Raw genomic sequence first — 14,839 nt, 5'->3', positions numbered from 1 at the left:
GGCTTGAGAGTCGGACCACATGGCTGAGGAAGCTCCTGGGGATTCCTCCCGGGATTCAGCTGCTCTGCCCTCAACCCCGGAGGGCCTGTTGGTCTAGCCCTGTATCCTCTCTGCCAGTTAGGTCTGGGCAGAGAAGTAGAGGCATACAGGGTGGCAGAGGGATGTCCAGCCAGGCCTTTCTGTGGCACCTTCTGCGGCTGGCTGGAGTCTGTGAAATCTGTGTTAACTGGCCCAGACCCTTCCTGCCTCCTGGGGCACCTGCTGGAGCTGAGGCTGCTTGGGGAGCCTCTCTGTGACTTGAGTCTCTTGTGGGTGGTGCTGGGCTCGGTTCACTCACCTGCCTGTAGGATGGGATGGTGCCACCCTTAGGTTGTTGGGAGGACCCAAGGAGGGTGATGCCTCTAGCCGTGGCAGCTGGCCCTGCTCCACCCCGCAGCCCGGCTCCTTCAGGGCCAGGACTCCAACCCAGGTCATGGACTCCAACCCCCGGGCTCTCCTGCTTCCCAGGTGAGGAAGCTGAGCCCTGGAGAAGATGGAGATGGGATCTCAGTCCAGCCCATGGCTCCAGTTCCTTTGAGAAGTCTTGCTCTGTCGCCCAGGCTGGAGTGCAGTGACATGATCTTGGCCCACTGTACCCTCCACCTCCTGGGTTCAAGTGATTCTCCTGCCTCAGTGTCCCGAGTAGCTGGGATTACAGGCACCTACCACCACGCCAGGCTAAATTTTGTATTTTTAGTTTCACCATGTTGGCCAGGCTGGCCTTGAACTCCTGACCTCAGGTGATCTGCCCGCCTCGGCCTCCCAAAGTGCTGGGATTACAGGCGTGAGCCTCTGTGCCCAGCCCCAGCCACCAGTTTTATACGGCACTCAGGTGGGTGTGGTCCCTGAGGACATGTCACACTGGAGATCCCATTGGTGGGTCCAGAGTCCCGGGGCGGAGCGACCGACTCCAGGTTGTGGAGGGGCCTCTTAGGATCCTTCTAGGCACCCAGGTCGGGCAGGTGCCTCCATGCCTAGGACTGAGCTCCTGGTGGACATTGGGCTGGGTGTGTGGTCGTCCTGCACGCCCTCCCTGTGGCCTGGTGCCCGTGAGGAGTGGACAGTCACCCCGAGGGGGTAGACCACCCTCGAGGCTCCCAGATGGCGGCTGCAGAGCCACTCCTCCCTGCCTGGTGTGTGACGCCTTCCACGACTGAGGACACCTCTGACCGCTCAGTCCTGTGACCCTGGACGCAAACACTGGGCAACACCTGGACTCCAGGCCCCCGTCCGTCCTTCCCCTGCTGTCCTGGCTCCTGGGCGGCCCCTTCCACCCCAAGGCTCTGCCCTGTGCTGGGAACCCAGGAATTACAGCCCTGTCCCCTGGCCCCTGTTTCTCATGTCGGGACCTGCTGGCCAGGTTAACTCCTGACCGCCACTGTCTCAGACCTGCTGGTCCCACCCGGTCCCCACCTGTCCACCGCTCGAGGCTCTCCTGTGAGGCCTGCTCTGCAGCTCTTGGCCTGGGAGCCCCCGTCCTCTGGTGGTGCCTCCTGCACTCTGTCCCCTTTGGAGGTGGTGGCTTCGAGGGCAGGTGCCACTGTTCTGTGAAAAGGTGGTATAATCAAAGCAACACCCAGATACTGAAGGAGCCGGGAAATCAGAGGAGGCAGACAGAGCAAGTATGTTGGTTCTGGGCTGTTTACTGGGGGGAACTTACAGACGGAAACACGGCCTCGGGCAGCCTCGAGACAGGTAGCTCTGAACCCAAACGCCTGACCTGGGGCTCGTATCTTGCGCTGGGAGGAATGTGCAGGTGGCTGGCAACGCAGCAGGTGGGTGGCCAGATTCCTGCTGCAGCCTCAGGTTTGTTTAGGAGGAAACCTAGGAGGACTAAGCGTTTTTTTTTTCTTTCCTGCATATGAATGCCAGGGAATAGGTGTTCCTGCATAAGAATGATACATCAACTAGACATTCTGGAGGCATTCCCAGACCCAGGGTTAATCAGCAGATTAGCATTTAAATAAAGTTACTCTGTCCCCACAGCCAGCTAGGCTCGAGCCACATGGCGGGGGCGGGGGTGTTGGCTGTTTGCTGCGTCCCAGGATTGCTCCATCTCCTCATCTGCAAAGTGGGGGTGACAGCTGTGGTCCTCGCCTAGTGCCACAGGATTATATAGGACAGATCGCCCAGCCCTGTGCCTGCACTGAGGGCAGTGGTGACGTGATGGCCATGGTGGTGACGTGATGGCCGCGGGCACGTCTGCCCTCTGGTTAGGCCTCCCCTCTCCCTGGGGCACAAAAGGTATCCTAGGGTGGGAGGGTCAGCTGCTGGGTCTGGGGCCTCTCCAGTCCCAGCTTTCAGCTCCTGTGCAGGTGTGGAGCAGGACGGCGCACTGGGGCCTTGGCTCACACGGTGCCCCCAACTCGCCTCCGCCCGCTCTGCTGTGCAGCCTCAGCTCCTGTGGGTCCCGGGTCACCTGTCCGTGTTGGCCGCGGTCTTTCTGCACCACTTCCTGCTCTCGGCCAGCGCTGGCCTGTGGGCCCCGGCAGTGTGGGGTCACACACAGGCCGCACCGGCTGTTTCACGGAGACTCCCTGCTCAAGGCGGGCTCAAAATCCTGGCCTTGGGTCTCTGCGTGGCTCCTGGAGGGAGCACATGTGAGGTGTCCAGGCTGTGGAAGGCCCAGCCGGCAGCCCTCCCTGTGACAGTCCTTCAGGCCTCGCCGGGCTTGGTTCAGCCACGTTAGAGGAGTCCAGGCTCGGAGCGGACGGCTCCTCGATCGACACAGGGAACGAGGGTTGGCAGGTTCTCCTCTCCCACCCGGGTGTGGGCCAGCTGCAAGGGTCCCATCCCAGGAGGGGCATCCTGGCGGGAGGGCCTAGGCATCTGACATCCCCCTGGCAGGTCTTCCTGTGGGCAAGTGGGAGTGGGTGGTGTCCAGCCCTCTGTGTGGAATGTTCCGGTGGAGTGGTGTGTGGTCCTGGTTACCACATGTGGCATTTGTGGCTTTCCTGGCCAGCACCCACTGAAAGCAGAGGCCAGCCCAGCCCTTGGACACTGAGGGGCCCAGCAGCTACCGTGGGGGCAGCCTCTCCCTCCCGGCTGTGCTTCCCTCAGCTGTCAGATGAGGGTCTGTGGATGGGTGATGGCTTGGCTCTCTGCTTCCCAAGGGGCTGGATGTGGGCCACAAAGAGGCGTGTGCTGGTGGGGCGAGGGGGTCGGGGCTCAGGAGCCACTGCTCTCTCTGACCCCATCCCATTGCTGCTGACTCAGGAAAAGGTACTATCCTCACGGGGTCACAGGCCCAGCCTGGGCTGCTCCTGATGGGAACGTGGGAGCCACAGGGCCCGGCAGGTTCCTGTCCTCGCTCCTTGGATTGTCTCAGGCCCCACCTCTCCTCTGGCTGAATTTCTTCCTTCTCTGCCTGAGCCTGATCCCTGAAGCTTCTGAGTTGCCCTAAGTTGGAGCCAGCCTTCAAGGCCAAAAGCAATGCTGCCTCCTCCAGGCAGCCTGCTCTGGTGTCTCCCCCTCTGGTTTTAGCCCACAAAACCACTGGGCCGGACAGGTGCAGAGGGGAGGTGCCGCCTTCTCTGGGGACAGGGCTGGGGCAGAACCCACCCGGCTGAAAAGTGCAGCTCTAGGGAACAAGCGCGAACTTCAGAAGTCTTTGCCATGAATGCATTTTCCTGCTGCCTCTTGGGCCAGATCTTATTGATTTTTTTTTTTATGAAAATGTATAACCATCAAAAAACTTTAGATTTAAAAGCATGGAGCTGATGGCTATGCTTGATGCATTAATGGGAGGAAGAGGGGATGTTAACTTCAGGGAGGGCTCCTGGGGGAGCTGGGGAAGGCTGCTGTATCCAGCAGGGCGGGCGGTACCCCCTGGAGCCCTGGACTCTGCGACGCGTGTACTAAGCCGAGGCCGCCTTGAGCCCGTAGCAGTCCCGAGCGTGAACCTGTCGTGTCTGCTTCTGGGAGGGTGGAAGGGTGAAGCTGCTGAGGGTGGGAAGGGAGGGGCTCTGCTTGCTGAGTTTGCCATGTGTCCCTGGCCCTTTCAGGTGCAAGCATGAACCCCATGGTGCCAATGGGGAGACGGGCCTGGAGGCCCCCCAGGCTGAAAGGCCAGGCCTCCCGTGCTGTCCGTGGAGGTCGGGGTCTTCCTCTGCCTGTGCCTCCTCTAAGTCACCCTGCGTTTTCCATGCCCCTGGTCTAGGGTGAGGCTCGGGTCCTGGGAACTGAGGGGCAGGCGGGTGTCAAGGTGAGAGCTGGGCTGGGTTGGGCCTCCCTCCAGAAGACATCCCGGGACTCCTGTGGCACCAAGGATGGGGCAGACGGTGGCACACATGGCCTCCCCTGGGCACAGAGCCAGACTGTGGAGGGACCCTGTTGGCTACACCCTGGCTGGGACTTTGGGGTCATGGTGGGAGCGGCAGCCAGGGGTCTCGCTTGGACACGGGTCTGAGCTCACTGTGGCCTCCTTCCTCAGCCTCCTGACCAGGGCCCTGTGGCTGGAGGGTGGGTGGAGTGTGGAGGGTGGACTGCTGGTGCCCCTCAGGCAGCTGGAGGCGCCTTTCCAGTCCCAGTGTCCTCTCCGGTAGCCCCAGAAAGGCTGAGTGGTCCCCCAGGTCCTCTGCAAGGAGACCACATCAGGTCCCAACCCTCATCTCCTGACAAACCTCACGTTTCTGGGAGGAAGCAGCCCTGGCTAGAACATGGCAGGCACGGCCTCCCTGACTCCGGACCCTGTCAGATCAGTGCAAGTGCCAGGCAAACCCCGGGTGGGAGCTGTGTGGTTGGGACTGATGCAAACACTGGCCAGGCTCTCAGGCTGAGGGTGGGAGGCCAGCCCCAGGACCTTCTGGGAGAGGCAGGAGGGCAGACACAGGACACAGTGCGGCGGCTGTGGCGAGTGCAGCCACGTAGAGCGTTTGGGCTGAGGGCACACTGTGTCCCACCGCCCCATACCTGTGTGAGGGCTCCCAGACACGTGCTGGGTGCAGGAATCATAGCATTTTTTTGTTTGATTGTTTTTTGAGATGGAGTCTTGCTCTGTCACCCAGGCTGGAGTGCAGTGGCATGATCTTGGTGCAGCCTCCACCTCCCAGGTTCAAGCGATTCTCCCGCCTCAGCCTCCCGAGTGGCTGGGATTACAGGTTCCCGCCACCACGCCTGGCTAATTTTTGTATCTTTAGTAGAGACGGGGTTTCACCATGGCCAGGCTGGTCTTGAACTCCTGACCTCAAGTGATCCACCTGCCTCGGCCTCCCAAAGTGCTGGGATTACAGGCGTGAGCCACCGTGCCCGGCCCAAGAATAGCATTTTTAAAGGAAGAAAAGCAAGGTAGGAAGATGAGCCACAACCTCAGTGCCCCACTGGGAGGCTGGTGCCCGTGGCGTGGTGTCCGTGAGATACATATGGAAGCTCATGGGGGCTTCCATGGCTCCGGCCCAGGGCAGCCCTCACAGGGCACACGGCCTCGGGGGTGTGACGAGCTGGGCCGTGGGTACGCTGTCCTCTGGGGTGGGGGCTGGCCATCCTCTGTTGGTGACGCAGCTGATGTCCATCTCCCCACAGCCTGCCTGCTCCGTTTCAGCGGGCTCTCGCTGGTCTACCTGCTCTTCCTGCTGCTGCTGCCCTGGTTCCCTGGCCCCACCCGGCACAGCCTCCAAGGTAAGGCCAGGGGACCCCGTCCGTGCTCTCAGGGTGGGAGCGGGTGGACATTCGTTTGGGGCCAGAATTCATACAGCTTTCCTCACCTTCAACCGTCCCGGGGTGAAAGGTGAGGGGTCCTGAGAGAAATTTCTTTTTTCTTTTCTTTTTTTTTTTTGTGATGGAGGCTCACTCTGTTGCCCAGGCTGGAGTGCAGTGACGCAATCTTGGCTCACTGCAACCTCCGCATCCCGGGTTCAAGTAATCCTCGCGTCTCAGTCTCCCAAGTAGCTGCAATTATAGCTGTGAGGCACCACGCCAGCCATCAAAGCTGCTTATTTTAATCGTAGACCCCAAGCTAAGCTCAGAATCTTTTCTGATCCGTGTTGCAGGGGCTGTTGGAGGCAAAGGGGGCCATGGGGGTGGAGTCCCTGTGTCCCCTGGGAGGCCACAGGGAGTGGGTGGGCGCCAACTGCGGGCTCCAGGCACTTTTCCTCCCTGCTAAGGCTCTGGCAGCCTGGAAGTTCCAGCCGCCTCTCCCGCCCTCCCGCTGCCCGCTGTGGGGTTGGACCTCAGTTGACCTTGACCCACTTGCCGGGGGGGAGCTGGGGCCCCCCTTGGGAACCACCTTGGGGTCTGAGCTGGGCCTGGACTGTGTTTCTCACCCGTGTCCTCCAAACGGAGGGCAGTGAGGCCATGTGCCAAGCCTGCAGCCTGGGTGACGAGGGTGGCGGCAAACCCTCCATCCTGTGATGTGTCACCTACCTGCCCTGTGCGGGCCATGTCCATTTTGTGCCCACGTTTTAGGAGAGCGGGTTTTGGAACAAACACTCAGAGACCTGTCCCCAAAGGCCATGGGCCAAACGTGGGTGGGGCTGGGCCCTCTGCTGGCCTTTGGGTTTTGGAGGGTGAAGAGCGGCTGAGGCCAGGCGCGGTGGCTCAAGCCTGTAATCCCAGCACTTTAGGAGGCCGAGACGGGCGGATCACGAGGTCAGGCGATCGAGACCATCCTGGCTAACACGGTGAAACCCCGTCTCTACTAAAAAATACAAAAAACTAGCTGGGCGAGGTGGCGGGCGCCTGTAGTCCCAGCTACTCGGGAGGCTGAGGCAGGAGAATGGCGTAAACCCGGGAGGCGGAGCTTGCAGTGAGCTGAGATCCGGCCACTGCACTCCAGTCCGGGCGACAGAGCGAGACTCCGTCTTAAAAAAAAAAAAAAAAAAAAAAAAGAGCGGCTGAAAGGAAGGAAGGTCCCCAGGGAGGGCAAGTGGAGCGAACAAGAGACCTTCCCCGGCAGAGGGCGGAGAAGAGGCCAAGCAGGACCAGGGGGCATGACTGTGGGGGCACGCTCTTGGGCACCACCCTTCTGGGAGGTGCTGGACGCAGCAGGCTGGCTGCATGGGGGCCTGTCCGTGGTTGCGTTTTTCCAGGGGGCTAGCTGTGTGGGGAACCTGTCCGTGGCTGTGAGGTGTCTACCGGGCTGCGTTTTTCCAGGGCACTCTGGGGAGGATTTGCTTTCTCTTCCAGCTGCTCCAGGCACCTACCTTCCTGGACTTGGGGCCCCTCCCTCCATCTCCAGAGCCGGTGGGGTGGGGTCAGGATCACACCCCGTTTCTCCTGCTCCTTCTTCCCCTACGGTAACCCTGTGGCCGTGTCCCATCTGCCTACCCCGGCTAATCCAGGCTGACCTCCCTGGTTTAAGATCAGCTGTTGAGCAGCTTCCCTCTGCTGCCTGGACCCCCCTCTGTGTGAGCTCCGTGTTCACAGATTCTGGGGACTGGGATGCAGGCATCTTTGGGGTCCATCATTCTACCAGCTGCAGGTGGGAGGCCACCCTCCAGCCTCGCGACATCTGGCTGGAAGCATCCCACAGGCTCCCTCCTAGCTCAGGGTGCTTTGGGGTGGGCACTGGTCTTTTTGACTTATTTTTTTGAGACGGAGTCTTGCTCTGTCACCCAGGCTGGAGTGCAGTGGCACAATCTCGGCTCACTGCAACCTCCGTCTCCCGGGTTCAAGTGATTCTCCCGCCTCGGCCTCCCGAGTAGCTGGGATTGTAGGCACCCACCATCATGCCCGGGTAATTTTTGTATTCTTTTAGAGACAGGGGTTTTACCACGTTGGTCAGGCTGGTCTTGAACTCCTGACCTCAGGTGATCTGCCCGCCTCGGCTGGGATTACAGGCGTGAGCTACCATGCTTGGCTTTTTTTCTTTTTTTGAGTGGGGGTCTTGCTTGGTTGCCCGGGCTGGAGAGCAGTGGCATGATCATGGCTCATTGCAGCCTCCACCTCCTGGGCTCAAGTGATCCTCCTGCCTCAGCCTCCCAAGATGCTGAGATTACAGGTGTGAGTCACTGTGCCCAGTGCAGGCACTGATCTTGGGTCACGGGTATAATTCAGGGATGCAGAGAGGCATTTTGGGGAGGGGCCCAGTGCGGCCGAGTGCTGGGAGTCGCTGGGACCTGAGGCCCAAACCTCTCTAGGATGCATGACTGGGGATGGGTGGGCACCTCCCCGTCCTGGGCCTCCCCTTTGCTCTGTGAAGCCGGTGCTATCTGTTCCCAGGCCCCTGGCGTTTCCCCGTTTGTTCCGTAAATATTTCATGCCCCGGGCGCAACTGGAAACACTTTCCTTTAATCGGCAGTGAGGGAAGGCAGGCGCCCAGCCAGGCCGGGGAGGAGCTGGGCTGGGAAGATTTGGAGTGGACCCGGGAGGACTTCCCTGCCTGAGCCTCCTCAGGGGCCCTTCAGAGATTGAGACGCTGCCCAGTTTTCCGGGAGGGAGAGAGGAAAGTGTGAGGCTTGCCCGAGCCGAGTGCCCGGGGCTTTATGATTTGTGCAGCTGCTGGGCTTGGCGCGGCCCTGGTGGAAGGTTTGACGCCATCCGGGCCTTGGTCCCCCTGTAGGCGTCAGCCTGACCCTTGCGGGGCTGGAGGTTGAGCTCAGACTGAGCAGGGAGGAGAGGGGCTGGGGCAGTGGGAACAGACCCTGGTGCTCCAGGCGGGGCTGCAGGCAGAGCCACAGGGGTCGGCTCCCAGAGACCTGCTTGTCATTTAGGGACTCAGAAGCCCCATCCTGCCTTAGGATAAAACCCACCTCCAAGACTGACCCTGCTGTCTGCAGAGAGACCACCCCCCCCATCTCACCATGCCCCCTGCAGGGAGGCCCTGCCACCCTCTTCAGCCTCACTGGTCCCCCTGCTCTGCCAGCCTTGTGTAGTCTCCATCCTCTGCCTCAAAAGCCCCCTCTCGTGGCCCCGCAGCTCAGCCCTAGCTCAGTCGCTGGTGGGCATCATGGCTCAGCCTCAAGGCACCCTGGGTCCCTTGGCTGGTCCCTTGCACACCCCACGGATCGGGTTCCGGGGGGCTCCATGCACAACCCAAGGATCAGACTCAGGGCAGCTCCACACTCCCCACGGATCAGGCCCGGCCCTTGTCCAGAAGGTGTGGGGTGGTGTCTACGGACCACTCATCAGGATGTTGCCATGATGGGGCCCCTGGGCCTTTGCAGGCTGGGCAGGGGTCCAAGGGCTCCGGCTCTGGCTCTGGGGGAGGTCCAGGCTCTGTCAACCATCCGGTCTGTGGTGCCCTGGGGCCTCCCCGCCCCTTCCTGCTTCCTCCTGAGAGCCCTGCAAGCTGGAAGGGGAGCCCGGCACTTTTTTTTTTTTGAGACAGTGTCTGTTCTGTCGCCCAGGCTGGAGTGCAGTGGTGCGATCTCAGCTCACTGCAAGCTCTGCTTCCCGGCTTCAAGTAAAAGTGATTCTCCTGCCTCAGCCTCCTGAGTAGCTGAGATTACAGGTGCCCATCACCACGCCTGGCTAATTTTTGTATTTTTAGTAGAAACAGGGTTTCACCATGTTGGCCAGGCTGGTCTCGAACTCCTGACCTGAGGTGATCCCCCCGCCTCGGCCTCCCAAAGGTGTGAGCCACCGTGCCCGGCCCCCTGCACCTTCTTCTGGGTGGGCAAGGGCCATGCTGAGCCCCTCCCCTGCCATGGATGGGGGTGGCAAGAACAGTCCGTTCCCCACGGGCTCCCTCCAGCAGGGAGCGGATGGGCCGGGCCCGCACAGTGGTTCAGGAACAAAGGCTGATGGGCGGCTGCCTGCCACAGCTGGGCGGGTCCCCGGCCCAAGCCTCCTCTCACTCCCTTTCCCAGGATGGAGAGACCACTGTAAGCTGGGCCGTGGCCTGCAGGGTGTGTCCTGCCAGGACGGAGTTGGAGTCGGGGGCAGGTAGACCCCACTGGGCCTCCTGGGCTCCTGGAAGAGGCAGCAGTGGGTCCCTGAGGAGGTGGCCTGATCTGCATCCTTGGCTTAGCCTGGCTTTTGCAGCTTTGCATTTGGGGGCGGGACTTGCAGGGGGAGCGTGAGGGGGTGGGCGGGGGCAGGGGCTGCAGGTGGAGGAAGGAGAAAGTCATCTCACCCCTAGAGGTCATGCTGTCTGCATGGGAGAAAAGGGCCGGTGTCAGGGTGCCCCTCAGCCTCTGTGTGCACCCCCTGCCCCGGGTAGGGCAGCAGGACCTCGGTCCCTCTGCACGTTCTGGCCCCTCCCGTCTCCAGCAGTGTCTCTTCCGGGGCTGCCCCGGAACCCTCAGCTCCCTCGTCTGATCTGGCCCAGGCAGGGAGCGGTCGTGCCACACGGCCAGGGGTGGCCTCCAGGCCCAGCTGTGGCCCCCTCAACCCTGCAGGAGGGATCACAACCCAGCCGTTCTAAAGTGTCCAGACCAGGACACTCGGGCCAGCCCGAGAACTGAACCAGGAAGAAGGCAGGGAAAGGGGAAGGAGGAAGACAACAGGGAGGCAGTGACCTCCGAGTTGGAGCCAGAGACGGGCATCCCGGACTGTCCCTGTGCAGGGCAAGGCAGGAGGGCGGGAGCCAGGTAGCCTGGGAGCCCCTCCCCGCCCGGGGTCTCTGGTCAGGCACTTCCTTCCCAGGCTGCTGGATCGTGTGTGCAGGGAACACATCAGCCTGGCTGTTCAAGGGCCCAGATGTCCTCTCAGTGCCCGGGGGTCCTTGACAGCACCAGCAGGAGCCTCACGTGCCTATGGGGCAGGTGCCCTGCGGGTCCGTCTCTGTAGGACTCAGAATACCTTCTGCAATGGCACGTGCTCTCCCTGAGTGCCCAGTGCCACGGAGGGCCCCGCTGGCAAGGTCACTTCAACGTCAGGCTGGAGGATGCAGCGAGCAGGACTCAGCCCAGGTGCCTGGGCAGGCCTGGCAGGAGCCCATTCCCCGGGTCGGTGCCCTCCTGTCACCCCACAGTGACAGAGGCGGAGATGCAGGGCCCCTGCCTGGTGCCCTCCTGCTGCCAGACTTGTGCTCTGCTGAAGAGGGGCTGGCGCAGCACGTGTGAGCCCGGCGCCGGGGTTCTGAGCAGTGAGAAGCCCGGCCCCTGTGGGTTCGGGGCAGGGAGACCCTGGAAGGTCCTGTGTTTCAGGAGCCCTGCAGGGACCCCACTGGTGGTGGCTCCTGTTCGTGCTAGGGCTGCAGCCTCCCTTCCTGGTCTCTGTTTTCCATTTCTCCTTCCCACTCTCCCTCCTGCTCACCCCTCCCACCCTCCACAGGTCAGAGGTCATAGCTGCAGGGTCAGCAGGTCAGGGCCTGGGGCAACCCTAGGAAGGCGTGAGTGAGAAGCTGGTGCAGACCTGCCTCGGCTGCCTGGCGGTGCGGTTGGGGGTCCCGGGCATCCCTGAGTGCTGCCTCGCGGTCAGACTTAGGGATATGCAGGGTGCCTTGGACGTGGGTCACAAGTCATCACTCCAGAAAGAGACAGCTGAGTGTCCAAGGCCAATCCCAAGTCTGTTGCCTAACACCGACTGTGCCCAAAACACTGAACAGAGTGGACACAGGCCCTAAGTTGGCACCCCGAGGCCGAGAGGGCAGGTGTGTGGTGACATTCACCACCTCGGACCCAGACCCAGACCCTGACTGTCCCTGAGCTCCAGGAAGTTGTGAGAAGGGCCCGAGCTGCTCTGCACTTTCTTGTGGCTGGTGGTACAGGAGTCGCTGCCCCAGGGTGAGGGCCCAGAGGCTCCAGCCAGAAGGCGCTGGGGTGGAGAGGAAAGCTGTCCACAGCCCTGGGCTCAGGACTCAGAACCTGGTGGGCCAAGGAGTTTGCTCCGGACGCCTGCTGGAGGATGAGCTGTCCACATGTGTGCAGAGAGCAGAGGCGAAGCCAGGGCTCCTGAGTGCCCCCAGCCACAGCCCGTGCCCGCCCAGCCCCCGCCCTGCAGCCCAAGGCCTCCCTGCTGGGGGGCTGAGTCCAGTGGGGCCACAGGCAGCTGGGAGCAGAGCAAGGCTGCTGGCAACTGGGTGGTGCTGCCGCTTCCTGCCAGGTGCAGGTACACAGAGAGGATGCGGTCTGGGGCCCAACCTGGCGCACAGCAGGTGCCTGAAATGCCAGGGCTGCCATGGGGACTGGGAACCATGCATAGGGATGCGACTTCTCCTTGTGGCCCCTCAGCCCCAGGGAAGCAGTTGCCTGCCCCACTTTTCTCGAGAACCGTCCTGGCCCCGCTCCACACCAGCCACGGCTGCTCAGGGGGAGCCCCCTTGCCACCCCCAACCCTGACCCTGGCCACGGCTGCTCGGGGGCACTCCCCATGCCTTGGTCTCCATCCAACTGCAGCCCCCACTGGGGTGAGGTGGAGCTTCTCACCTCTCCTTGTGTTTATTTCCTCTGCTTCCACAACTGAAAGGTGACCGATATTTGCTGGATAATTGAGCAAACTCCAGGTGGTATCTTCCAAGCCTGGGAGGCCCTTTCCTGCCTGTGGGCCCCAGGCCTATCCTGCTGCCACCCCCAGGAGGGTGCCTGGCTCCTTGTCAGAATAGTGACACGAGTGGCCCTGGGGAGGCGTGGGGAGTGGGGCTGGCCGGCCTGCCTGCTGGGGTCCTGAGTCCATGCCGGGCATGCGTCTCAGGCCTCCGAGCTCTGACCTGGCTGGGGGCTAGTGTCTGGCTGAGTGGCCTGGGCTGGGGCCCCTCCCCGTCCCCAGGACCAGCCTCACCCACCCACTCTGCCGCAGGTCACACAGGCCGCCTCCTGCGGGCGCTGCTGGGCCTCAGCCTGCTCTTCCTGGTGGCCCATCTCGCTCTCCAGGTCTGCCTGCACGCTGTGCCTCATCTGGACCAGCTCCTGGGACCCAGCTGTGAGTCGCTGAGGGGCGGGGCAGGGGTAGCCATCCTGGGGGTCAGGGAGAGGGCCATGCAGTGACCCTGAGTCTCCTGGGGGGGTCTACTCAGCCTGATTTATGTCTGGCCTGGATGGTCCCTGTGAAACCTCCCAGGGATGACTGGGCTACGGTGCTGGCTGGGCGGAGCCTGACTGGGTTCCTCTGTCTTTCTCTGCAGGCAGCCGCTGGGAGAGCCTCTGGCGACACATAGGGGTCACAAGGTTAAGACCATCCCCCCACCCCCAACCAGCAAGCCTCCCTTGGGCATTTCAGGCCCCAGGAAGTGGGGGGACCCCGGAGGGACAGGAGCAGGGGGATGGGGACCTGGAGACTCACCCACATTCCACCTGCACTCGCACCGCACCTGTCCTCCTGCTCTGACTGCGGCTGCTCCCTGCTCTCTGCAGGCTGGACCTGAAGGACATCCCCAACGCCATCCGGCTGGTGGCCCCTGACCTGGGCATCTTGGTGGTCTCCTCTGTCTGCCTCGGCCTCTGCGGGCGCCTGGCAAGGAACACCCAGCAGAGCCCACATACGCAGGAGCTGGTGAGGGCAGCTGCGTCACCCGTGTGTCAGGGAGGTCATTGGAGAGCTTTGGTCTCAGACATTTTGAGGGTTAATCGTTTAAAAACAAATGTAGACTTTTTAGTTGTAAGTTGGTGTTAAAGAGGGGAGGAACTTCCGCGTCCCACCCAGGGCCCAGCCTGCGGTTCCGTCCATTCAGACCTGTTTCTACCCGGGCTCTGCCTCTGGTGGGAAACCTCCAGGCCCTGAGGTGGCATCTGTTTTGCCCTTAGAAACTCTTCACGGGGGCCGGGCGCGGTGGCTCGAGCCTGTCATCCCAGCACTTTGGGAGGCCGAGACGGGCGGATCACGAGGTCAGGAGATCGAGACCATCCTGGCTAACACCGTGAAACCCCGTCTCTACTAAAAATACAAAAAACTAGCCGGACGAGGTGGCGGGCGCCTGTAGTCCCAGCTACTCGGGAGGCTGAGGCAGGAGAATGATGTAAACCCGGGAGGCGGAGCTTGCAGTGAGCTGAGATCCGGCCACTGCACTCCAGCCCGGGTGACAGAGCGAGACTCCGTCTCAAAAAACAGAAAAAAAAAAAAAAAAAAGTCTTCACGGGGGGATTATCTGGGGCCACGCGGTGGTGGGAACCTGCAGTGCTGGGCAGGGGTCTGGCTGGAGAGCCGCTGCAGACGGGCTGAGAAGGGGCGGCCCTGGGGAGAGGCCTCAGCCCCAGGCAGAGAGGCTGTCGGCCCAGAGCCCCAGCAGGGGCCTCGGCCCCAGGAGCGACGGGCCTGAAGCAGGGCCTCTGTCCTCGGAGTGGGAGGCAGAGTGAACTTCAGCTGCTATGAGACTTCGAGCTCTGGCCCCGGGAATCTCTGAGCTGCGGCCGCCTCCCACGGGCTGGGGCGTCACTGCTGCTCAGCCCTTCTCACCCCTACCCGGTCCCACACTCGCCATCCCCAGGCTCAGCCGGGATTTATGGCCCACGTGGTGTCCTGGCCCATGAACTCCCTGCCCCAGGCACCCAGCCTCCTCCCACCTCACCCTCCCAGCGCCCACTCGTCAGACAGCTGATGCTTGCCAGGCACATGGACCTCAACTTCCAGAGGTGCCCTGAGAGGGAAAGGGGATCCCCAAGCCACAGAGTAGGTCGGGTGCAGCTGCTCAGCCTGCAGAGGTGGCCTGCCCTCCTGCCTGTCCTGTCCCCACACCATGGAGCAAGGCTAGCACCCACATTTCAGAGGTGGGAATGGGGACCTGGAGGCCAACTGGCTTTTCCGGGCATTTAAGGGGGTCCAGTCACTGTGGGGGCTGTGCTGCTGCCTGTCCTCTGAGAGACCTGCCTCTCCCTCGTCAGCCCCTCCATGCTGACGAGGGCATGGGGCACGAGCTTCCTGGAGCTTGGCTGCCAGGAAGGGGCTGGGTGGCTGGACTCTGGTCAGCTTCGTCTTGGTGTGATGGGAGCCTGAGCATGCAGCCGCGCCCTGGCCGGCCAGTGTGGACAGATTTCAGAGTGAGGTG

General features: G+C 62.1%; 1 protein-coding gene across 3 annotated transcripts in view; it reads left to right on the top strand.

Moving 5' to 3' along the window:
- Positions 1–14,839, top strand: part of PIEZO1 (piezo type mechanosensitive ion channel component 1) — a 64,808-nt gene that overhangs the window by 26,078 nt on the left and 23,891 nt on the right. For all 3 annotated transcript variants that reach the window (XR_003306747.2, XM_026447367.2, XM_026447366.2), the window contains exons 2-5: positions 5,560–5,655; positions 12,658–12,780; positions 12,983–13,025; positions 13,212–13,350. Coding sequence is in view for 2 of the 3 variants with exons in the window: in XM_026447367.2 (XP_026303152.1) it covers positions 5,560–5,655; positions 12,658–12,780; positions 12,983–13,025; positions 13,212–13,350 (401 nt within the window). In the remaining variant the exon portion in view is untranslated. The remainder of the gene's footprint in view (positions 1–5,559; positions 5,656–12,657; positions 12,781–12,982; positions 13,026–13,211; positions 13,351–14,839) is intronic.

The sequence above is a fragment of the Piliocolobus tephrosceles genome, chromosome 17, assembly GCF_002776525.5.
Source record: "Piliocolobus tephrosceles isolate RC106 chromosome 17, ASM277652v3, whole genome shotgun sequence".
NCBI classification, from domain to species: Eukaryota; Metazoa; Chordata; class Mammalia; order Primates; family Cercopithecidae; genus Piliocolobus; species Piliocolobus tephrosceles.
Note: the sequence above shows the minus strand (reverse complement) of the source record. Positions and strands in the feature narration are given on the sequence as shown.